The sequence below is a fragment of the Acipenser ruthenus genome, chromosome 2 (assembly GCF_902713425.1).
Source record: "Acipenser ruthenus chromosome 2, fAciRut3.2 maternal haplotype, whole genome shotgun sequence".
In the NCBI taxonomy this organism is placed as follows: domain Eukaryota; kingdom Metazoa; phylum Chordata; class Actinopteri; order Acipenseriformes; family Acipenseridae; genus Acipenser; species Acipenser ruthenus.
Window position 1 is genome coordinate 34278028 of NC_081190.1, and position 24798 is coordinate 34302825.

Genomic DNA, 24798 nt, shown 5'->3' on the forward strand with positions numbered 1-24798 from the left:
TGGTTATTTTAGAATTGAATATAAGCTAAGAACATATGTATAACAAAAAATCTGTCCATGTATATTTTAAAACGATGTCCAATTATTATTTAGTTAAGAAATGGGATTCAATTAAGTTAACGGGATGAAGGGAATTGCTGCCTAAATATGTTTTCTGTCATTTATCTTTAACGTGATCCCTCTCAGCAGCAGGTCCCTTTCATCGTGTGTTTAAATGAACATCCGTCCTTTAACTGAGTATTTATTAGACCTGATTACAACACATATGTTGCAATAGTAAGCAGTGAGAATGTTGTAAAAGTCAGTCACGGTGTGCAACCAAGGCCTACATAAATTAAGTGTTGGTGGTGCTACTGGGGTTTCTACAAATTAATGTTCTTTCTTTGTCTGAATAAATTAATACAAAACTGTGCAAGAACTTCTCTTTAGTTGATGACTGAGGATGTGGTGAAGATACAAGTACATAGGGGTTGTGTTAAATGATCCTGCAGACATACTGTTATCAAAAATAAGTCACACTGCTATTAGCCTCCACATAAGATTCCAATACATAGGCTAACATCGAGGAACACTAATCCAGTCGTACATTATTCACATGTCTCTTCACCTGCCACTGTAAATCCAAACCTGAGACAAGGCCGTCCAATTCCAATAGATGTTAGTGCTTGCTGATTTAATGAAGCTTCTGGAACGTATGAGTTTGGCTTGGAGTTAACCTTTATTCTGATCAATACTGCAGGAAAGACACGTGACTTTGCTATTTAAGCACTGCAGGGTTTTAAATAAGCCATTGGTTTTCAAGACTTAATGACACAAGCGATGGCTATCTGGAAAGCCTAAACTGTCCTCCACCATTACCAGTTTTGTATTGATTTGATTATAGTCTCTGTATCTGCCAATTTGTGAAAGTTATTGTCTATGATAAATGAAGCTAATCAGTGAAATTGCTATGATACTTTGTGTATGTAATACTGAAATATACACAGCAAATTGGTCAGTGTTGAAATCCCAGTGTGAACTGTTAGTGTTGATTTCAGGTGTTACATTTTCACATTTGACGCCACGTGGTGTTGTTTCATATCTAAACCAAGGTATATTTCACAGTGTAAAATAAAGTACACTAATCCAGGGTAATAATATCAACATCTGGGATTTTAGTTGGCGGTTTCTGTAATGACGCCGCTTCTGCCCGTGCTGGAGAAGTTCAAGGTAGGCTAATATACTGTAATGGGCCAGTCTCCACAAATATGTTAATGAGCAGAAGAGGATGCTGGGAGTGGGAAATAGGGTAAGGGAAATACTGTTGTTATTGTTGTTATAAATGTGCCCCTATTAGTTATTTTGCCATACCCTGTAACTGTTGAACCCTTCCTATGTTGTTTTATGTACTATGTGAATGTCCCCTTGAGAGGCAGGGTAGTGCTCTGGGGTGGGGAAAGGGCTGTCTGTGTGTGGAGGGTGCTGACTTGTTGTTGGCTGCCCATGTTGTATCTGTGAACCTTGGTTGTGTGTCTCCAATTATTCCTCTGCTTGCTACAATATTTTCATTTTCGTTTGTGGTAATGAAACAATGTTTGACAAATTATAAAGATATTAGTTTACACTTGTTAAGTGTATAGTTTATATACAGAGAGTACAGTTGTGTACTCATATGAGTTTAATTGTCACTACAGCAGTGTTAATGTCACTCTCCCAGTGTTATTTCCCAACACTTAGGTAGTTAATTTTACAATAAACGGGTGCTAGTTATACACTGAAAGAGACGTAAATTTAACTCCCACAGTGTTAAATGTGGGAGTTAAAAGTTCTATTAACCTGCATCTCCAGTGACAGTATGAATTTTATTACCGGTGACAAATAAGCAATAAAAAGCTGTTATTGGAATGTTATTGGAAATAAATGCCCTTAATGCCCACTTATTCAATACCTCTTAATCCCTTCATAGCAAAGGGATACTTGTTATATAAAATTTGATACAGTACACGTGAGATAAAATAAATATATAATCTGTTTTGCAAGATGTTACATATTATACACACATATTTCACCTAAGTTTTTCTTCTCAGGAGACAGATACATTACTTATACAATAGCTGCATGGCTCTTACCAAAAATATATTCCAAACATCATTGAATCCACTTGGCATACATAAACTTTAATGAAAAAAAAATAAAAAATAAAATTAAGACCAGTTTTAAAGGTTTTTTTTTTTGAGGGATGAGGTGGGGTGGGTTATGAATTGTTATATTAGTAACCACAACCAAATTCTTAGAGAACCCCTATTTACAGAATTAAGATTAAAAAAATGTACAAATATTACATCTAAAGTTTTCACTCACCTTCAATGAAGTCAGAGGCTGCATACATGCGGCGGTGGATGTTCCCTTCCTCCTCAGGGGAGTTGAGCGTCTCCAGCGCCGTCTCGAGTGCCTCAATCAGCTCGTCCCGCTTGTCCTTGCGCACAGGCTTCTCTTCGGGGTGCCGGGTGAGGCCCGTCTCCAGCTGGTACACCTTCTGCAGAGTGAAGCTCTCGAAGGGCACCACGGCATACTCCGTGGGTATCTTAGTGCCGGCATTTACCTCTGCTCGGCTCAGCTGGGACCTCAGAAACTCCATGAGGTCTGTGCGGCTCCTCTCGCTCATCCCATCATCCCCTCCCATTAACCCTCCAACACCGACACCTCCCGCCCCAAAGCCCACCCCTCCGTGCTCCAGGGAGCCCTGCACGGTCTTGAGTTGCTCACTGCGCTCCTGTAGCTCGTCTTTCAGCTGGGAGATCTGCTTCTTCAGGCTGCTGATATAGTGTCGATGCTGCTCCTCATGCTCCTGGAGCAGGGCCTGGTAGCCCTCCTTGCCTGTGGGGCTGTTGGCCCGGGGGAGCGGGACCTGACTATCGTCTGCCCGTGGGCTGCATGCCAGCATGTAGATCAGCGACAGGCAGCAGCACAGTAGCACCAGCAGCAAAGCCACTCGGAACACCCAAGCCAGCAGCCCCCTCCGCAACATTATATTTGCTCAGGGGCTACATTGGGCGCAAGCCACTCTCTAAAACGCCTCCTTCAAAAAGCAACGTTTGCTTGTTTCAATTTTTTATTGTGCGGCAGTTCTGAGTTTTTTCCTTTTTATTTTTTACTTTAAAAGCTCACATCCAAAACGAAAACGGTTTTTCAATCCAATATTTGCACTTAAAAGGCCATAATAAGTAAACAGTGTCTAAAATATATAGTTAGGCAGAAAGAGTATAAGTACCAATTGTAAGGACCACCAGCTGCTTTGGTCACCCTCTTCTTTTGGATATGAAAGTAGATAATGCCAGACACAGATCCCTAAACTCACATCCAAATGTCAATCATAGAATGTGTTCTATAAAGTACAAATCTAGTTCTCTTGTCAGGTCAGTGGCATGTTTTGCAGTACAAATCCTGTCCTTTGATTCAATTGATTTGACAAATGTCTCTCTGGTCCCATCTGTAGGAAGTCAATTTGCCAGTCGGCATGTTTCTCTCCGAAACTGGCTAAATATTCAAGCACCAATAATCTGGCAGTTGTGCTTTATACAAGTATGCATAAATAGCTGTTATAGTGCAGTATATGACTCACTTAAAGAAGATTACATAGAGCAGCTCTGTTGTTCGGTACAGGACTCCCTTAAGCCTGACATACTCTTCCATATATATATATATTTATATTCCTATTGAGATCAATCATTATAGAACATGTAAAGTTTAAATATCACACGGTTTCCTTAAGGCAATGATGGCATAAATGCTAGTTGATTAGATCTCACCCTGAAGCATCAACACACCTTGCAACTTCTTAAATCGTCATATAAAGATGCCATTTCTGACCCAGAAGCAGCTTTATGGAATGTGTTTTCTCAGTACCTGCCAAAGGCAGTTAGGCATACAAGTGTTTTTTTTTATATATATTTTCAGTACTTGCTCAATGGTCAGTGATGTTTTGGATAATCCATTTTAAGCCATTGACATATTGCACATTAAAGCAGCTGCTATCAGGTTAAAGTCGTTGATACCTTCTGTAGTACATATACAAAGACTCGGTAAAGTAGCATCTGAGTAGTAGTTTACATCCGGTCCAAAGAAGGTTAGATGTAAAGGTGCAGGCTGGTCTGTGGTTCTGTAAAACAATCTTCTCATCTGGTTAAGTTGTTTATTCTCTTGCATCTGACCCACCTTAATGGCAACTAGCGTTGCCTATGCTTTGGATCCAGTTTCAGCCATTGTAGTTTATCTGCACAGGGGTTCCAAGGTTTAGATTGATGAAAAGACTTGTATTAAGACTAGACATAATTTCCTCTTCCTCGCAATTGCTTCAAGAGCTGGAATGACAGAGACACACAAACTAGTTAGATATGAGCTGTTAATACCTCCTGGAGTAACTTCAATGAGCACTTTCTAATGTTTCAAAGGAAAAAAAAAAACATGTGAATTCTCAAACTGCAGATGAGGTGTGTAGCACTGCATCTGTAATTGAAGAACGTGAGGTCTAGTAGGCAATTCACCAATTTCAATGGGCCCACTTATCTTCCACCAGGGAGAGAGTCCCTTCGAAATGCAACAGCAATTTAACAACAGGGACCAACAACAATGTAACTAACATGACTGTATTACACTACAACTGCAGCACATTACAGTACAATGCAGCTCATCTGATTTTAAACAGGAGTTACTATACTGTACCATAAACGGAGATCATCAATTGCAAAATAGTTAATTTACTCTTCTTGCTCATACATTATAATAATTAACAATAACTATAGTAATTATACTGTGGTGTGCTAATATGTTGTAGATACAGTGAACACATTTCATCTCATTCATGGCTGTGAAAATGATGCCTGTTATTTAATGACCACTAGTTAAGTTTTCCTACTGGATCTGGTCAGATTGTCTAGTCTTTAGCAAACATACAGTTCTGTTAATACAGTGCAAACAGACATACTGGTCCACGCTTGTGAACAACTGTGCTCATTCATTAAGTGAAACCTCTGGCTTGAAGTCAATACGGTCATGTGTTCTTGCACAGTAGCTTACTATGACTGCCTTAAGTGAAACCCCTTCAAAACGTAGGCCCCTGTAGTAATCTGCTGATACTACTAGAAGACCATTTTGTTATATACAGTAGTAGACAAAAAATAGAATTACCCTGTGACTTTTACAACAAGCACCAGGCAACCAACTTTTGACAAACACACAGACAACTTAACTTTTTGTTGAGCAACACAATAATAATAATAATAATAATAATAATAATAATAATAATAATAATAATAATACAGAATTACAGCCTTATATGTACAGTGTTGGTGTATATTATTTGGTGAAATAACAGACAGAAATTGTAGAACTGATTATTTTAATAGCAATTTTAGTTTTAACATTTGAAGAAAAAGTGTTGACATAAAATTGGAAACCAGAATGTAAAAAAAATGTAAAACACAACAAATAACTTCAGTATTTTTGTTTTATTTTATATCTGTCTGTCGTCTGTGAATAACATTTTAGATCTGCAGGCTGTTTGTATTGCAACTGACTATTTTGTTGTGTTCATATACTGGTGGTAATAGCTTGTTTTAAAAAATTGAGGTTAGCAGGTTATCATCAACCTTTTTACAGTATACACAGGCAATCTTATTATACACAGGTCATCACCATTTATGATATGACTGTAAAACACCAAACTTTATAGGAAACATATCTTTCACCATGTATTATAATGATAATAATACAGCCCAAAGTGCTATTTAGTAAAACAGCTCTGGTTTACAAAGGGACAACATGTTTATCAAACAGGAATGCTTTCATTTGATGCATTTTGTAGTTAATAAGTGAACACTATTTAATGAAGATTTCTGTTCCAGATTGTCCACCCCTGGTGCAAGATGGCTTGTCACATTCCTGCATCCTTTATTTATAGCTGGGTTGTGCTGAAATTGGATTTGGGAATCATGCTCTCCTGGTGTCAGGTCTATTTCACATCACCCATTCAAAACCAAATTTTTTGAGAAATATTTACAGTGCAGCCTCTGTCAATGAATGTGTACTACTTCTATGTCAAGTTTTTTTTTCCTCATAAAAGAAAGGACAAAAGTTCAGATGTTCTGTACATGTTCTCAGAAGTCCTGGCAAAAAATAATTACATTATGCGATGTCTAGCATTGCTGAAGAGGGTAGAAAGAACAGCAGTACTGTACTCCATCTAAAAAGGAAGTCAGGAAGTCAAAGCTTTACAGCAGCACTGTGTGTATGCCCCAGTTGACTGAACACAATTTGCCATTTGACAGCACCATTCTGGGCTTATTTTAGTCAAAGGATTAGTTGTGTTAGTGTTGAACACACTAAACTACATCTTATTGAACTGACAAACACGACATTTTATTCGGATTGAATAAGAGCAGCCTGTGGTAAATCTTAACTGTATTTTCGACATTGCCACTGCTTGGCAACCCCTTCTCCTTCACACCAAGGTAATGCACACACTTCTTTGAGAGCCTGTGGCAAAGTGCCCCGCCCCTGTGTGCATTTGTGTGTTCTATGTTGTATGTATGCGTGCGTGTGTTAATGTTGGTGTATAGATTGGTACACGGGATATAAACGGGTCTGTGTTTCACGTGTGTTTAAAATGTATATTTGTATTTAGGCACGAGGATGGCACAGCACTTCACGTGCAAGTAAAATGTAATATGTGAGCACGGGGAATTGCACTTTATTGATTCACGTGCAGTTGTACCGCGACTCCAATTGAATGATTGATTAGCAGTCGAGTCTCGGTACAACTGCATAAATAGATGCACGTTTCATTCAGTCGGGGTTAGGTGTTCAGAGAGTGGAGAACGGGTGAGAGAGAAGGAGTAAAAGCGTAATTATAAATATAATAAGTGTATACTCACCGTGTTTGTTCGTCTCCGTTTCACCTGTGTGTTAGTGTTTAGTCGTTTTGTATGTCTGTTTATTTTGGCGCAAGTGCCGTGTCCTGTTTTGTATTCCGTTGTTTAAACCTTTTATTTTGTTATTAAACGCTGAGTGCCACCATTGCACTCAGCTCATCATCACCACCGTCTCTGTCTGTGTTTGAATTCCTTTCTGGTCTGACGCAACCCACTCTGGCTGTCTTTGTGACACGTGGTGTCATCGTGGGATAGCCGCGCCTCCAAGCGTCAGACCAGGAGGGGTCTGGATTTAAAAAAAAAAAAAAAAAAAAAAAAAAAGGATTACAAATATTGTTTTGGGGAAAAAAAGAAAAAAAAAAAAAAGTCAATGGCAGAAGACGCCATCAAACTGCGGGGCTGGTTCCTGGAGAATGCTGGGCTGGAGGCCCAGTCTCTGCCCATAGTCGTCCGGGCCCTGTGGATGATGGACAGTGAGAGATGGGAGGCCTATCAGCAGGAACACACCCCAAACACCTTGGAGGAAGGTGTGGAGTTTGTCCTCAGCTACCTGGAGGCAACCATAAACGGAACAGCAGCCCAGGTAGCAGGACCACCAGCAGAGGAGTACCTGCTGTCCCCATCTCCACCAGCAGAGGGTGAGTACCTGCTGTCCCCATCTCCACCAGCAGAGGGTGAATGCCTGCTGGTTTTGCCTTCACAGCCCAAGCGGGAGGCAGAGACGGATAAAGAGGTGAAGGACAGGGAGGAGGAGTGCCGCCTAAGGGCCAGGCATCCACGGCGATGTAACAAGCCATCGCCGGGGTGCCTCCTCTGCGACCAGGATCACCTGTTCGCCCACTGTCCCTTCCACAGTTATGGGGAGGAGCCTGAGCGTCCACAGCCCAAGCGGGAGGAGCCTGAGCGTCCACAGCCCAAATGGGAGGAGCCTGAACGTCCTACGCCTGAGTGGAAGGAGCCCGAACATCCTACGCCTGAGTGGGAGGAGCCCGAACATCCTACGCCTGAGTGAGAGGAGCCCGAACGTCCTACGCCTGAGTGGGAGGAGCCCGAACGTCCTACGCCTGAGTGGGGGGAGCCCGAACGTCCACAGCCCAAGAGGGGGGAGTCGGTGCGTCCACAGCCCAAAAGGGAGGAGTCGGTGCGTCCACAGCCCAAAAGGGAGGAGTCGGTGCGTCCACAGCCCAAAAGGGAGGAGTCGGTGCGTCCACAGCCCAAAGGGAGGCAAGTCGGGGCTTCCACAGCCCTGGGACCCAAGCCACCAGCAGAGGGAAAATGCCTGCTGGTTCAGCCCCAAGAGGCGGAAGGGGAGGGGTTACAGGCTCAACCCCCTGAAAATTTTTTGGGGGGAGAAGGGCAGGATGCTGGTGTCCCCCAGCAGCCTCTAGCTATGCTGCTGAAGGCAGCACGACGCGCACATGCCCAGCCGCCACAGCAGAGGGAGCCAGCACCGCCACAGCCTCCCTCTGAGTGGCCAGCATCAGCCCCATCGCCTCTGCCTCCACCACCACCAGGAGCAGAGGAGCTGGAGCTGCCTCTGCCTCCACCACCGCCAGGAGCAGAGGAGCTGGAGCTGCCTCTGCCTCCACCACCACCAGGAGCAGAGGAGCTGGAGCTGCCTCTGCCTCCACCACCGCCAGGAGCAGCGGAGCTGGAGCTGCCTCTGCCTCCACCACCGCCAGGAGCAGAGGAGCTGGAGCTGCCTCTGCCTCCACCACCGCCAGGAGCAGAGGAGCTGGAGCTACCTCTGCCTCCACCACCGCCAGGAGCAGAGGAGCTGGAGCTGCCGCTGCCTCCGCCACTGCCCGGAGCAGAGGAGCAGGAGCTGCCTCTGCTGCCCGTACCTCCGCAGGGAGTACGGTGGCCGGAGCCCCAGAAAGGGGAGCTGCCGGCCAAGAAGAAGGGGGAGGAGGTCTGGAGACCACTTTCCCCAGCAGCAGTTTCGCTGCAGGAGTTCTTGTGGCCGGAGCCCCACAGGAGGGAGCTGCCGGCTACGAAGAAGGGGGAGGTCGGGGGACCACCCGCCCCCGCAGCTTTTTCGCTGCAGGACGGGACCAGCATGCTGTCAGCCGTGCCACTACCGGCAGGGGAGCTGACAGCATTGCCAGCCATGGGCCTACTGAAGCCTCCCTTCCCAGCCCGAGACTTTGTCCTGGACTGCTGGATTTTTAAGGGGGGAGGTGGCCGTTGAGGCCATGTGTGCTGCGCACAAGGGGGGGTATATGTGGCAAAGTGCCCCGCCCCTGTGTGCATTTGTGTGTTCTATGTTGTATGTATGCGTGCGTGTGTTAATGTTGGTGTATAGATTGGTACACGGGATATAAACGGGTCTGTGTTTCACGTGTGTTTAAAATGTATATTTGTATTTAGGCACGAGGATGGCACAGCACTTCACGTGCAAGTAAAATGTAATATGTGAGCACGGGGAATTGCACTTTATTGATGTTGTACCGCGACTCCAATTGAATGATTGATTAGCAGTCGAGTCTCGGTACAACTGCATAAATAGATGCACGTTTCATTCAGTCGGGGTTAGGTGTTCAGAGAGTGGAGAACGGGTGAGAGAGAAGGAGTAAAAGCGTAATTATAAATATAATAAGTGTATACTCACCGTGTTTGTTCGTCTCCGTTTCACCTGTGTGTTAGTGTTTAGTCGTTTTGTATGTCTGTTTATTTTGGCGCAAGTGCCGTGTCCTGTTTTTGTACTGTTAAACCTTTTTATTTTGTTAATAAACGCTGAGTGCAGCCATTGCACTCAGCTCATCACAACCACTGTCTCTGTATTCCTTCCTGCTTCTGGTCTGACGCCACCCACTCTGGCCGTCTTTGTGACAGAGCCTTAATATAATTCAATAGGTAGATCACAATGAAACCTGGTTTGTACTTCAGCCATTATTAATATAACAGCAACAGTACTTCATTACAATATAGTCTTTAAAGCATTATTTATACTTAACTCCTACTGCAAAGTATATCCAATGCTGATTGAGCTAACACAGTTGTTTTTGTTATCTCTAGAGACTATGCAGCATTCACAAAATATTTTTTTTCTAGTATGAAAGACAAATTTGTAAAAGTTTTTTTTTATTTTGACACAATGCGTATTACAGTTCTTTTAAGGGTTAAGCATAATACAAACCAGTAAAGAGCCACAATTGTCAATCTTTATCTCATTATAAAGATTATTCACCAAACAGGAGCAAGGGCTGCGAGGAATAGTTACATCCAATAGTTACAGCTATCATGTGAAGGATGATCAGTACAGACAAAAATTTGCTGTGTAGTAGTAATATACTGTATATGTGCAAAAATGTCACACCAAGCAATGTGTATTTATTAAATCCAAATCTGCAGATTCTTGACTCACGTACCGTACAAAAGTTTTGCAGTTAAAACCGCTGACTAAATAGTAGCTATAGTTTTTTCAACATTTGATTCATTATTAAAACCTTGTATATATATATGTCTTTTGTCAAACCCTGACTAATGAAAATAGTTACCAGGCTTTCTAGTCTTCAGATGAGGCTTTTGTTTCACAACAGCAATTCATGCCTTGTTAAAGTTTCTAGACAGAACCGGGAAAACCCTTTTCATAATTATTTATTTCTTAGCAGACGCCGTTATCCAGGACAACTTACAATTGTTACAAGATATCACATTATTCATTATTTCACATTATACAGATATCACATTATTTTACATACAATTACCCATTCATACTGTTGGGTTTTTACTGGAGCAATCTAGGTAAAGTACCTTGCTCAAGGGTACAGCAGCAGTGTCCCCCACCTGGGATTGAACCCACGACCCACCGGTCAAGAGTCCAGAGCCCTAACCCTTACTCCACACTGCTGCCCAAGCTTAAACACCTTCGAGGCCAGTGAAGTCAAGATGCTAACCAACTAATAATGTATATGTAAGAATACAGTTTGCATCATTGCCAGAAAGCTGTTAGGGAGTGGGTATCAAACCTATAGAGTTTCTTATTGCCTGTTACCTAGCAACCAGCAAGAGTTCTTGTTAATGAACAGGTTATTTGTTTTACTTTTTACTTTTAACCCAATGTCTCATTTCCAAAGAAGCAGTACAAACTGTTTATAAACTGGGAAACAACACAGCACTTCTTATTGGAGAAACAAAGAGACGCTTAGCTGACCGGTATGTTGAACATTTAAACATCAGGATTTACACCACATCTGCTGCTGCTAAACATTTTACCACAGATGGACACACCACTGATGACATCACAATGTGTGGAATGTACCACTGTATAGACAACTAGGAAACATAAGGAACACAGGTTTATCTTTGACAGGGTACCTCAGGATCTCTTGGGATGAATATACTGCCCTAATCAAAACATTCCCTGATGCCATGATTCATAAAACTAATTTGAAAATAAACACCTACTGCACGACATCCAGTTGAAGAAGGACATGACTGTTGGAAACATCCTGAACTTTGATAAATCAGTTAATGTGCATTTGAAGCTTTACTTCTCCTTCTTTTACAACTTTATATACACATCATTTTAACCATCCTTTTTATATATTAGTATTTATGTATATTATATGTAGTTTCATCTATTAATCGCGTTTCCTTTCTTGATTAAGAAATATGTAATAAGATATGATACCCAGGAAGATAAGGACCTGAAAATGATATTGATACAGTATACATATTTATTTTTAACACCTAGTAATTCTGTTGGGGAGAAGCTACCGCTGGTGCTGCAACAAGGCAAGATCTTGACTGGAAGCCAGCAATCAAAAAAATATGAAAGACAAACCGACCTCTGAATACAGGTGACTGAGATGTACAATCATTTAATTTTTTGAATTTGTGTTACCATGGTGACTGAACATTAAATAAATATGTTTGTCCATTCCACATCCTGTCACACTGATTGACTGCTGTCATTTTATGTATATTTTAGTAAAAATACGAATGTCCAACACTGATAAATCCTAAAATAGCATTAGCCAAATTGTGCTGAATTGAAAAATATTTCCTGTAAATTTCATGGCAAGACATTGATCTGCTTTACATCTGGGAAATGGCTAAAAAAGAACTGCCTGTCACATGTCAGTGTATGAAAGTCCTCAACCTCATTAGAACAATACCCATGGGTGCCAAGTATGTATTACAAGGCTCTAATGAAGGTGATTAAAACTGACTCAGATGTGGAAGAAAGCCATGGGATGTCTTGCATTTGAAAATCAACTGTAAGACCTTCTGAGTGGGATGCCTAAAAATCAGTGAACAAATGAATGGTTTGGCTGTTAACTGTAGCATCTTGCTGAATAATAGTACTGATTGCGCTTTGTGCAGTATAACGTCATGCCTATATTCTTAGATCAACTTCAAATAGCCTATATCTGATTAAAACCGGATTCCACTTGTTATATATTTTCCCCGCTGTTTAAATACAGGTTCACCCATCTTTGAAGTATCTTTTACTTCTGATTGGCTACTATAAAATGTATCTCCATAACTTTAAACACTTTAAATTCTCAGGTAAAACTATAAGAAACTAGGTTTTGGCTAATGCCTTCACCACTGGCAAGACATTTGAGCTTATCAGATGCACTTTATGCTAGTATTAATAATGGGTACTTGTCCGTATTTTACAAAAGATTTCTGCATATATTTCATTTCTTACCCTATTCACTGTACCCCAGATACTGTGTTGCAGTATTCTCAGTTTTGGATACCAGGTACATTTTTCCATGTGATGTACAACCCATTGCCACAACATGTACGATATAAACATAGCTGCATTTTTTCTTAGGAAGCTGTCCCATTCTTTCAAAGAAGAATATGGATGTGATAGATTTCCATAACACGAGAGTAGATGTTAAAACTTCATGCTGATTTGAACTCGGCTCTCACCAAGATAAGCACCAACTAAGATGTAGCTTTACAGTAAGCTAATGTGATCTATCTGCGTCTCCATCCATTTGCGTTTCCTTCCATCTGATGATGTAGATATCCTTCTGCCTGGTGTTGATGGCTGAAGTGTATGCTGGCTCCAGATATCAGCTTATTTTGTCTCCCCATCGCATCAGCACACACAATGGCTGCGATGCTGGCTCCGTGGATCAACCACAGTGCAGTCTCCCCAGCACATCAGCATGACAACCGCCTGGATTGAGCTAAGTAGGGTACATCTCTGGGGTCTTCAAGTGGGCACCTTCCATCCCTGGTGCCCACGACACCTCAAGAGAGCTTGACGGTGATTCTGGCGTCCCAGCATCACCTCCCTCCATCCCCCACTCAACTCAACCCAGCTCACTTACCCGTACATCAGCGTTTCTTAATTTCTATTGTGCTTGAGATCCCCAACCAGAATCTTTCCGTCTCAACCACAGCCAGTTGCTGCTCTTCTCTGCTGCTTCAGATAAGTTCTTCACTGTGCGACGCAACTCTTGGCCACTGAATCCGATGTCTCTGAGAAACCGGGTGATAGAGTGTGCCACACATCCTCGACAACCCACCTCCACTGGGTAAACCTGGACTCTCCAACCTCGCTGTTCCGCTTCAGCGGCTAGTTGAGTATACCGCAGTTTCTTCCTCTCATACGCCTCATCTACAGCATCCTCCCATGGCACTGTTAACTCTACCAGGTGAACAAGGCATGCTGATCCAGTCCACAAGACAATATCTGGTTGAACGTTAGTGGTGGCAATCTCAGGTGGAAAAATAAGCCATTGACCAACATCTGACAGCATTTCCCAGTCTCTAGCAGCTTCCAGTTGTCCTGGGTAAGGCTTGGTTTTAACACCTTTTCTTGGCAGTTGCTCTCCTGGGTGGAGGAATGTTGCCTTTTGTGTGTAATGTTTTGATGGAACTGGTGGCAACTTATTGGTCATGTTACGCTTGTCTGCCAATGCTAAGGCCAAACATCGCAGCACCCGGTCATGGCGCCAAGTAAAGCGTCCTTGGCTAAGACCCACCTTACATCCTGTCAAAATATGCCTTAATGTTGCAGGTGATGAACACAAAGGACATGAGGGAACCTCTCCTACTCAGAGGTTTAGGTTCTGTGGTGATGGGAGAACATCATATGTTTACCTGATGAGGAAACTGATCCTGCTCTGTTCCATTGTCTATAGATCTTGCCAGCCGATCTTGAGTTTCTCCCATCTCATCCATTCTCCCTGCTTGGCCTGGGAAACAGCGTTTACGCACCTCATCCTCTCCTGCTTTTGCACCTCGTTGACTACCAGCTTCCTCTGTTGAGCTGGGGCTGCCTTGTGCCATGTAGGAGGAGCTGAACTGAGACCAAGACCCCCTCTTCCATGCTGAACTTGCCCCATGATATCGCCGATTCAAAGGGCAGCCTTTGCATCTTCCACAGCTTTCTTTGCTGCCCACTTTCTTCTAGTTTTCTTCCAGCAGTAAAACAAATTAAAACCATTTGTCTATGTATTCAAAGTCTTGTTGTCGAACCTGTTTCCCAGCTAGCCTAGTGATCGAAAAAATTGATTCCTTCAATGAACACCCCACTCATCTCGAACCCACATATTTTTGGAGGTTAGCGGTGAGTGGGGTGTTGCAACAAGGATATAAAGGCAGTTATCTTGGTGTACTGGTGTATTTACCTTAAACTAAGACAAATATGTTCTATGGTCTTGACTTCAGTCTTCTAAGAAATAACAGCTGATCGAGGCTTGACCATGAAAAGAAAGGCTAGGGAGGAGAACAAAGCAGAAGGGCTGCCGGCATGTGAATTCTCAGCAGACATGCAGCTCACTCAGTAATACGATAGCTGGAGTGTTGTAGAATATTTCCACAAGGCTGTACATACTCTGTGCTACATTCAGTCTTCAGTTAAATAAGTGTTACAGCCTGGCCTAACACACATGGGTATCTAATTACATGTTACAATGACATGTTATTAATCAGTCTAATGTACTTGTGCTATATATATATAGTGTCTGTTTAAACTTGATTTGTAAATGTTGTATTTTTATCCAGGTCACTGACATGTGAAAGCCTTGTCTGAATGGTAAAACACACTTAAAAGCTACTCATCTAAATTAAGGCTACTGTATAAGCATAAGGGAGAGGTGTTCTTTGCTGGCAGAACAACGGGATACAGATTATAAAGGAAGTCTAACTTATTAATGAATAATGTATGTATTAATAGGTGAACAATTCACCAAACTACTGCAACATTTTCAAGTAGGCTTCTGGGAAAAAGACAGAATTGAACCAAGGGCTGTATACCTTTTTTTCTTTTTACAAACTGAAAACACTTGGAGGAACAAAAAAGCAGTAAAATACAAAATATCAGGAATTACTAAATATCGTTAACTGTGAATTCAGGTCAAATAGACACAACCTCACGAGATTCCCCTTTAAGTCACACAATTAAACAACAAGATCATTCTTTGGGGTATTACTCCAAATCTGTGCTTTTAATATGTGTGTCAACCTATATGTGTATACTTGAAAGTACTATAGCACTGAAATAAAATGTATCTGGTAAATGTATCTCCCACAGGGCAGCGGTGTGGAGTAGTGGTTAGGGCTCTGGACTCCTGAGTGGAGGGTCGTGGGTTCAATCCCAAGTGGGGGAAACTGCTGCTGTACCCTTGAGCAAGGTACTTTACCTAGATTGCTTCAGTAAAAAACCCAACTGTATAAACGGGTAATTGTACATAAAAATAATGTGTAAAAAATAATGTAACTGTATGTAAAAATAATGTGATATCTTGTAACAATTGTAAGTTGCCCTGGATAAGGGTGTCTGCTAAGAAATTAATAATAATAATACAGAAATTACACATTACAAAGAATTTAGGATCAGTATTCAGTATATCAATGTACAGTGTTGCAAAGACCAAAGCAACAAACTGACCAACATATTGTCATGAAATAGTATTGGGAAAGTTACTTTTAAAAAGTAAACTGTTAGTTACAAGTTACTTGAACAAAATTGTAACTTATTATTTTGAAAATAATTAACTAGTTACAGTTACAGTTAACAATAGTTACTTCTCAGGCACAGTTTACATGTTACAGAGATGTTTTTTTTTTTTTTTTTGATGATATGAAAAGTGCATTCATGTGACATTTAAGGTTTGAATTGAACTGTTAAGTTCTTTCTGATTTCCACGTTACGTCTTAGGCGTAGTCCTTTTTTTAAAAAGTAACTAAAAGTAACTACTAATGTGTTACCACATTTAGATACCTGTCTAAAAAAGGAACCATTACAGTTACAAGTTACTGAAGAATGTAATCAGTAACACTGTCAAGTAACGTGGCATACATAATTTAATGTTGTGAGTCCAATAGTTCATTATGGGAGACAAAGAAATACAATTCAAAATATCAGTAACTTTTAGCATACTATAAGCCACTGTAATTACAAGGGAGATCCTCTTTCTAAAGCAAATTTTACCAGGAAGGGTGAAAACTGACTAATTTGCATAACTGGAGCTGAATCTTCTTGAAACTTGGATATGAAATTAAGATATTTTTCCCAGACAGCTCCAAAGTTAAAGTCACCAAAGACAAGGACAATACTCTATCCCTCAGCGTGACGAGACAAGAGGAAAAACTGCAAAATAAATGTTGATCTTAAACACGTACCAGTCCTTCAGAAGCCCAGCTTTTCATTGTTGACATTTACAACTTTTACTGCAGTTTGGATGCTAATGGGACATAAAACATAGTGCTAGTGGCAACATCTTAACACACTGCTGGAGCTCAGTTCTTTTCCAACTCCGGGACCGCAAACTAAATTAATGAACTCCATTGAATGCTTTGATCTGCTCTTTTATCACTTAGCATAAGGCTGACACCTACTCAACCACACTAATATATTCTCCATAGTTCAAATGTATCTGCTAATTCATATACAGGTTAACAAGACTTGATTAATCTATAATTCAAAATACAATTATAATTCTTCAGTGGTTTTCTGGTATTGAGAACCACTGCAACTACATAGTAGGTTGGGGTAATTAAGCCCACACGATATATTACATTTTAATGGACAGGATTTCGAGGTTCCAATAGAAAATCTGTGATGCTTTTAATAAAGTGATAGTGCCTGTTGATGAAGGCTTACCATTTGGTAGTTGACTGTAATGGGAGTTATGGGTCCCCAGCCGAAGACGAGAGTGCTAATGAAAGTCAAGGTTAATTACCACAGGGCACAGCCTTCATTGATAGGGTCTATCGCTATTAGAAAACTATTTTTCTCATTATTGTCTTTAAAACTTTTAATGAGAGAATAGTTTTAGGAAAATAGTGCAAAAAATTTTCATAAAGGATTGCATACATAATGATATAGATCTAAGGACACGTGCAAAGTGATTTGCGGGTGCAAAAACCCCATAATGCGGTGAATGTAAAGAATGGTGTTCACCCGGCATTCTGCACCTGCTATCAAATTTGCCATCATTAATCCATTAAAAGTATATTGAAATGCATTTAAATGAAGAAAAGACCATGGAATTAGGCGGGATCTGGATACTAAGAGGGCGCAAACATTATAATGTGATGTAAGGATTTTGCCTTGCACTTAAGCAATTGCTGACCGTCCAAAAACTTTACACCTCTTCTTACGAGGTGCAAACCATTGTAGAATTGAGTAACTAAAAGCTGTACAAAAGCACACACCTGCAGAGACCTGTCATTAGCTTCAGGATGGCTGCTGCGGTACACTTCCTGATGCAGCGACACTTTCCTCTTGTTGAAGAGAGGCAGGAACACATTTGGAGAAGGGCAAGATGAAGAAGTCCCAGCATATTCAATCCCAGGGATACTTTGTTTGGGATGCTGGAGGATGCGGTGCTAAAGCGTTATCGTCTCACTCCGCAGGGCATCTTAAACCGAATAGCTGAATTGAGGGATGAGCTAGACCTCAGCGTCAATCTAGGGACCGGAATCCGTGCACATGTGACGGTGCTGTGTTCTCTGCACTACTTAGCCTCTGGTTCCATTCAGACCACAGCTGGAATGCCTGGAGGGATAGCACAATCCACCTTTTCCAGAGTGCTTGGCAAATTTCTGGATGTCATGCTGAAAAGGGCAGGCCAATACATATAATTTCCTAAGGATACTAGCATAACTGATGTGATTGAGGCTTTTCCAAACAACTCTGTTTTATGCTGAATGACCTCAGCCATAACGACTCTCAGCTCTTTCTCAGAAAACTTTTCTTTTCTGTGCACGAAGAGGAATTTGTTGCCCTTTCTCTGACATATATATATTTTTTTGGTTTGTATTTTCGTGCTTCACAAATGTCATACAGCGCCTACTGCTCTCTGTACTCCTAACTCTGCAAGTGTGGCCGCTAAATAGACCGATGGTCTCATTGAGACCCTTATTATCATACTTGCGGATCATTATTTGTTCATGTTGAGTAATTTGCATTGCTCTTAAGCTTACATAGGGCGCAGTGCAAAATAATTGCCTCGCCACATTGCAATTTGAATTTTACTGCACCTATAATTACATCTACCCCAATGAGAGAAAAATTAAAAAAAACTTTATTAAACAAATAACCTTTCACTTGTCAGAGCTGCTTATACTGTAGTATATCTGGATAGTGGAGCAATATTACAGTACTGTCCGGGCCAACTGCACTGTACCACTTAAACCGGTTTAATTTTGAGGTTTAAACTTCAAAATGAGTTTTAAAAAAGTGGTCTATGAGCTCAATTGCAACATACTAATTTAGACCACAAGGTGTCAAAAAGCATTTCCAATTTCAATGTACCAGCAGTGGCTTAACTTAAGCCCATTTTGCAGCCTATTTTGGACCATGTAGCAGCAGGTTAAACTGTGGGTTTTCTGACTTTGAAGGGGCAGTATTTTCATCACAAAGATACTTACTGATATACAAATAAATTACAACGGCAGGTAAGATGTTCATAAAACATACTCATATGACATTTTTATTTTATATTACAAAATTCTATAGGGGTGGGTATAGCTAAATGGCATTGGCATCACTATGTGGTATAATGATAACCACAAAATAGCATATTTCAATGAATTAAATATTAAGAATAAAATAGTTAAATATGTCAAACGTATTGAAAATCTAAATATTTTAAAACAGGATTTCATCATGGATACCATACATAGTTATGTTTCCCACTCAATTCATAGGGTGCACATTATTAGATTATCACTGACAGAGATACTGAGAAGGCAGCACAGAAACACCAGGAAACCAAATTATGTACCGTTTGTTAAAAGTTAGCACTTCACATCACACCAGACAATGCTGCTGAACTGTGTAGAAATGTATAATATAGTAACTGTACCATTATCACATGGATCGTGTCAAGATTGCAGCAGCCACAATTAGTAACACTAATGTATTCACCCTAATTGCAGTTCCGGAATTTTGAAGATATTGAAAAAGACTTCTAGTCGAAATGTTTGTCATTGAAGTTTAGTTTATTTTAATATTTCTTAGTTCACGAAAAAGGAAACACAAAACAGGATGATGTTTAAAAACCTGTAAGTCTCAACACAATGCTCTTTTACATCTACTGACTGTTTCTACAGCTGCTATCAGCCCACAATATATTATTATAACAAGGGTGTACTGTATATCAATAATGAATCAAACAATATTATTAACACTAATAAATATATACACCAATAAGTAAAAAAAAATACCAAACCATATATATATATTTAAGACTATCAAACACAAATATCATAAAGATACGTTATTTATACTGCTGCCTTACAGAAGCGAGCCCACTGACATTTTCATCATTATGGCTTTCAGTGCAACTCTTTTTTCTAAGCTAGAATTTGAAGGCTTTCAACCCAGTCACTTTACCACAGACATCATAGATTGATAAGGATTGTCCACACAGTTTAAAATAGAAACAAGATTATAAAAAATGTAAGGTCATGAAGCAAAACAGTAGCCTTGTCCAACCCTCACCAGAAAAAACATCTTCTTATCTCACAAATATTTTTTGTGTTGGTCAGAACAATTTCTTGTGAGGGTTTGGGCAATTTATTTTGGGGAGGCTTAGCCTCTTATACGTGCCGCCTATGTAACGAATATATATACACAGTCAACCTCGGTTAACTCGACTGGTGGATAACTCGACACCTTCGCTTAATTCGACAAACAGTCTTGGTCTTGAATTTTCTCCATGTAAAATGTATACACCCTGCCTCTTTTAATTTTTTAATTCGACGCCACACTTTACTCATAGGTCGACATTTATTACCGGTACCGAAGGGATTAAAAACTAATAAAAAGACTAGTGGATAACTCGACACTGACGTTTCACGTGACTGATCTCTGACTGGAAACGGATCATTCATTCATTCATTCGCAACTACCAAGTGCAGCTGGTTACAGTGTCAGTTCATAATGAGTGAGAAGCGAAAAATTAGTTCTCATTTAATTGGCTTTAAAGCTCAGAACTTTCAAAGCGTGTGTTTTTGCATGCGAAACAATCCCCAATGTTTGATTTCTGTGTGAAACTGTAAGTTGTTTATTATTGTTTTTGTTCATCGAGTTAATTCAGTATAATGTACATTTGTTAACTTGTGCTATTTAAGCCATCCAATTAGACAGTACAAGCAAATACCTAAAAGTACAGTGAACAGTTTGTGCATAGTTTGTGGTTGGATTGTTTTCATAAAAATAATCCTGTAATTATTTTATTTCAATTGAACTATATTATTTGTTTATTTAGCAGACACCTTTATCCAAGGCAACTTACAGAGACTAGGGTGTGTGAACTATGCATCAGCTGCAGAGTCACTTACAACTACGTCTCACCCGAAAGATGGAGCACAAGGAGGTTAAGTGACTTGCTCAGGGTTACACAATGAGTCAGTGGCTGAGGTGGGATGTGAAGCAGGGACCTCCTGGTTACAAGCCCTTTTCTTTAACCACTGGACCACACAGCCTCCCATAGGAGGAATTGTACCGAGTTTGTACAGTACTGTATACTCTAGTATACCGTTTTCATAAGGACATTAAATTAAAAAATAAACTTGTAAATACTGTAAACGTGTGAGTTCTGTTACTTATATGCATGTTAATGCCATGGCTCATGTGCACCCGTGGTTAACTCGACACCTCGGATAAGTCAACACTAAATGGCATCCCCGTGGGGTGTCGAGTTAACCAGGGTTGACTCTCTGACTCTCTCTCTCTCTCTCTCTCTCTCTCTCTCTCTCTCTCTCTCTCTCTCTCTCTCTCTCTCTCTCTCTCTCTCTCTCTCTCTCTCTCTCTCTCTCTCTCTCTCTCTCTCTCTATATATATATATATATATATATATATTCGCTTCCCCTTCAGAAGTTCCACTTCAATAAAAGATGCAGTCCAAACAACAAATATAATTGTATCTGGGATATAGTACTATCCACCACAGCAGCTGTGGATCCAGGCTACAAGGGTAAAACTAGGCTTTCCTCCCAGGGACATTGGATTATATAAGAGTGAGGTAAACCTTCTCCATTACAAAGGTTGGCTGCACACAGTGCCAGGCTCGCCTACACTGTACTGTTAGACCAGTCTCTAATGCTGCAGCTCTTTTAAATTGATTAAAATAAGGGTACATGGAAACAAATCGCTGTGTCATATGGAAACCAGCCAGGGTTATGAGGTCTGTTTAAAGCACAATTTAGTAAAGTAGGATAAACAGGGATCACTTTAAATGAATTCATGTGAGTTTGCAGTCCTTGCTAAATATGGACAATCTTTTGATGAACAGAAATGCCCTGGCAGTGTAGAACTGGATGATGGGTTGCCATGGACAGTCCGATTCAGCACATAGAAAATAGTTCAGTCCAGCATAAGGTAAACAATGTCAATGTAATAATAATTCTGTCTGTCAAGATGTAATGGGGAGCTACCAGGTAATCTGAGAAAGATACAAAGGTAGACTGTCAGCACCCCTGCTAGAGACCAGCGGATCAAGTGCTATGCTTTACCAGGCCAAATGGCTTGAGGATTGCATGATTCTGTGAGATTCAGTGACACTCTATGGCGTGTCTTAAGAAAGTATAGCCAATGACTTTAGCATGCTTCAATACAGTTTCATTGGATGTCATAGGCTTAACATCTCAATAACTCATTTTATATTGTTATTTTGTAATGCTTTTTCTAGTCCAAAATATCTTTGTTTTTGTTTTTGTTTTTTTAAATGTCAACAAATTCCTAATGAATTCAAGTGGAACACCACAGGTTTAACTGCTAATGCATTGTAATTCACAGGAATTTGCAGCTGTTATTTTAAAGTGTGACTAAAATAAAATATTTCAGACTTCATTTCATAAAAAACATAACAGAAGATTGTTAGTTACAATTCAGTATCAAGGATTTAAGATGTTGTTGATTAGCGTTGTTGGCTGAAGGTTAGTATTATATAATGAAGTAATGTTTTTTTTAGTATTTTACTGTGAACTATTTGAACGAAAATAAATGTAAACAACAATACACAATGCAACGACCTGTAACGACAAGTAGAAAAAATATGGACAAAAAACATTTGTCTGTTCTAAATTCTATTTAATTTAAATACATTTTGAAACTAAAAACCATGTTCTAAATCATATAGAAGTGACGGTTTAGCTGTGTGGGTGTGATAAATGATAAACAAGCGACACTTTACACGAGTCTGTATCCATCCATCATGCGCAGTACATTTGAAATTGTGACCAAATTTCAACATTAACAACTCTGTAGGACAGGCCATTTTTTTCACCTGCAATGATATTCCCTTCTATTTGCAACTCGCTGGACTACATACAAATCTCCGAGTTTCTATTCAGTAAGAAACGTATCTGCACACCGCGCTGCACTCAATGTAATGGTTCTGTCTGACTTGCTCTCAAAGCCACATGCCTATTCAGTTGCAGTCAATCTGCCAGTTCTAAACCATACTGAGCAATTAGCGGTCCACTGGGAGGTGTGTGTCATCTTTACCTCTTCAAAGCGAAGCTATCAAATGCCCCTTTACCTGCACTTTTAAAGTACATTAGTTTTACTGGCTCGATACACAAGTGCTGCAAAAGGCAACAGTACTACAATAAAATGCTTGGACCTCCCACGAGCCACAAGTACCATTTTTAATGGAATCGTTGTCCGACATGCAAGAGCACACAATGCAAGGTATTTTATCTGAAATATTTAGACATCCATTGCACTAAAGTATTGCATGAATGCCTTTCAGAAGGCCAAAATGCATTTAAATAATACAAGAAATACTGTCACTCAGACTGGTCTGTGCAGATATCCTGAAAACCAAGCATTAAAAAAAAACTATTTGCAGAGAATGAAGTTTGAATAACAACATTTGTGAAGTGGACAGCTTGACAGCGCAGCTGGGGAGCAACCAGAAAGTCATTGAAGAGAGTCTTGAAAATAAAACTTTAAATTCATGCATGTGTGAATATAACTTAAGCTTTAGCCAGAACAAGCATACAATCCTACTTGATTTCGCATGTAAACACTTACCTCAAGTGATACACTGACACCCAGCCCTACACCCACCGAGTTCAAAAGATAGTTACACGGACAAAACACCTTTAACCAAATCAAGTATCTATTTATCCAGTCTAAACTTCATTTGATTTTGCAGTCAAATTCCTTTTTGTGCCGACTGCAAAGCTCTCCACTTTTATCTGTCAGCTCTCCGGGTCTGCGAGCACAAGCAGCGCCAAGTGAGTAAAGCACACACACTGTGATACTGTAATTCCATCTCTAGCGAGTGCTGAGAGAGCCAGACTCCTCCCACTGCTGTACTACACAGGCACTGCTCTGTTACCTGCTATAAGAACTGCTAACCGATGAACACTTGCTTTATCTAGAGCTCGGACGAACATGGTGTTTTCATTTCTATCAAATTGAAATAATTATTTCAATATTCTTTCATTTTGAATCAGCTGGAAAAAAAAGATACTATATTTAGAATCGTTTACTGTGAGGAGTAGAATGAAACAAGTGTCCCTTCAAGTTCAAATGACTTAATAAACAAAATACATATTGTACCTCACTGCCCTGTACAGGAGAATGTGTGTGTGTGTGTGTGTGTGTGTGATTTTAATTTTGTCAGATGTCAGTAGTTACAATTACTAGGTATTTCTACTACAAATTCTCTATTAGGCATGCATTTTCTCAGGCATTTGCTAAATTACTTAGACGTTTGCTAAAAAGGGCAACACTGCTTCAAAGTAGTTGTTTCTTACTAATTGATTATATATAAATGTGCACTAAAGCTAAACGTCATGTTTCAATATCCATAACTTATTTGAATTGTGTAGTTCATCCAGCTGTATTGACTGTGAAAGGATAAAAGAGCAGCTTTCTGTGTCAGTCACTGCCAGCAGTGTCGTGTTCCACTAAGCAACACATGAACACTGAGAGGGGTAGGGGGATACTACATATTCAAGGTAAATCTAATAAACCTATTCATGCAGACAGATATAGTTCTGTTGCATACATTATTCAGCATACTGTCCCTATCAAATTCATGTTTTCCGATGTTCTCCCCAGTGCCCCCTGCTGGAGAGTAAAACCAGGCAAGAAACTTGTGTGAACATCAGACTAGCTTGTGACTATAATTTTTGTATTTGTTTTTTGAAATCTGCAACACACTTGTAGGCTGTAGGTTTGACTCATCTGTAAGTAGTTTTGATTCTGTAAGTAAATAGCAGTGTTATCCATAAAATGTGGTGTTGTGGGGCAGCAGTGTGGAGTAGTGGTTAGGGCTCTGGCCTCTCGACCGGAGGGTCGTAGGTTCAAATCCCAGTGGGGACACTGCTGCTGTACCCTTGAGCAAGGTACTTTACCTAGATTGCTCCAGTAAAAACCCAACTGTATAAATGGGTAATTGTATGTAAAAATAATGTGATATCTTGTAACAATTGTAAGTCGCCC

The 24798-nt window shown here is 40.3% G+C and overlaps 1 protein-coding gene across 2 annotated transcripts in view; it reads right to left on the minus strand.

Annotated features, from left to right (window-relative positions):
* The window catches only part of LOC117408808 (chondroitin sulfate N-acetylgalactosaminyltransferase 1-like), a 68375-nt gene extending 44777 nt beyond the window's left edge, over nt 1-23598 (minus strand). For both annotated transcript variants that reach the window (XM_058994695.1, XM_058994691.1), the window contains exons 1-2: nt 23377-23598; nt 2341-4340 (exon numbers count right to left, since the gene is read on the minus strand). In XM_058994695.1, the coding sequence (XP_058850678.1) occupies nt 2341-3007 (667 nt within the window). In that variant the 5' untranslated portion in view covers nt 3008-4340; nt 23377-23598. The remainder of the gene's footprint in view (nt 1-2340; nt 4341-23376) is intronic.
* Nucleotides 23599-24798: the final 1200 nt, after the last annotated feature.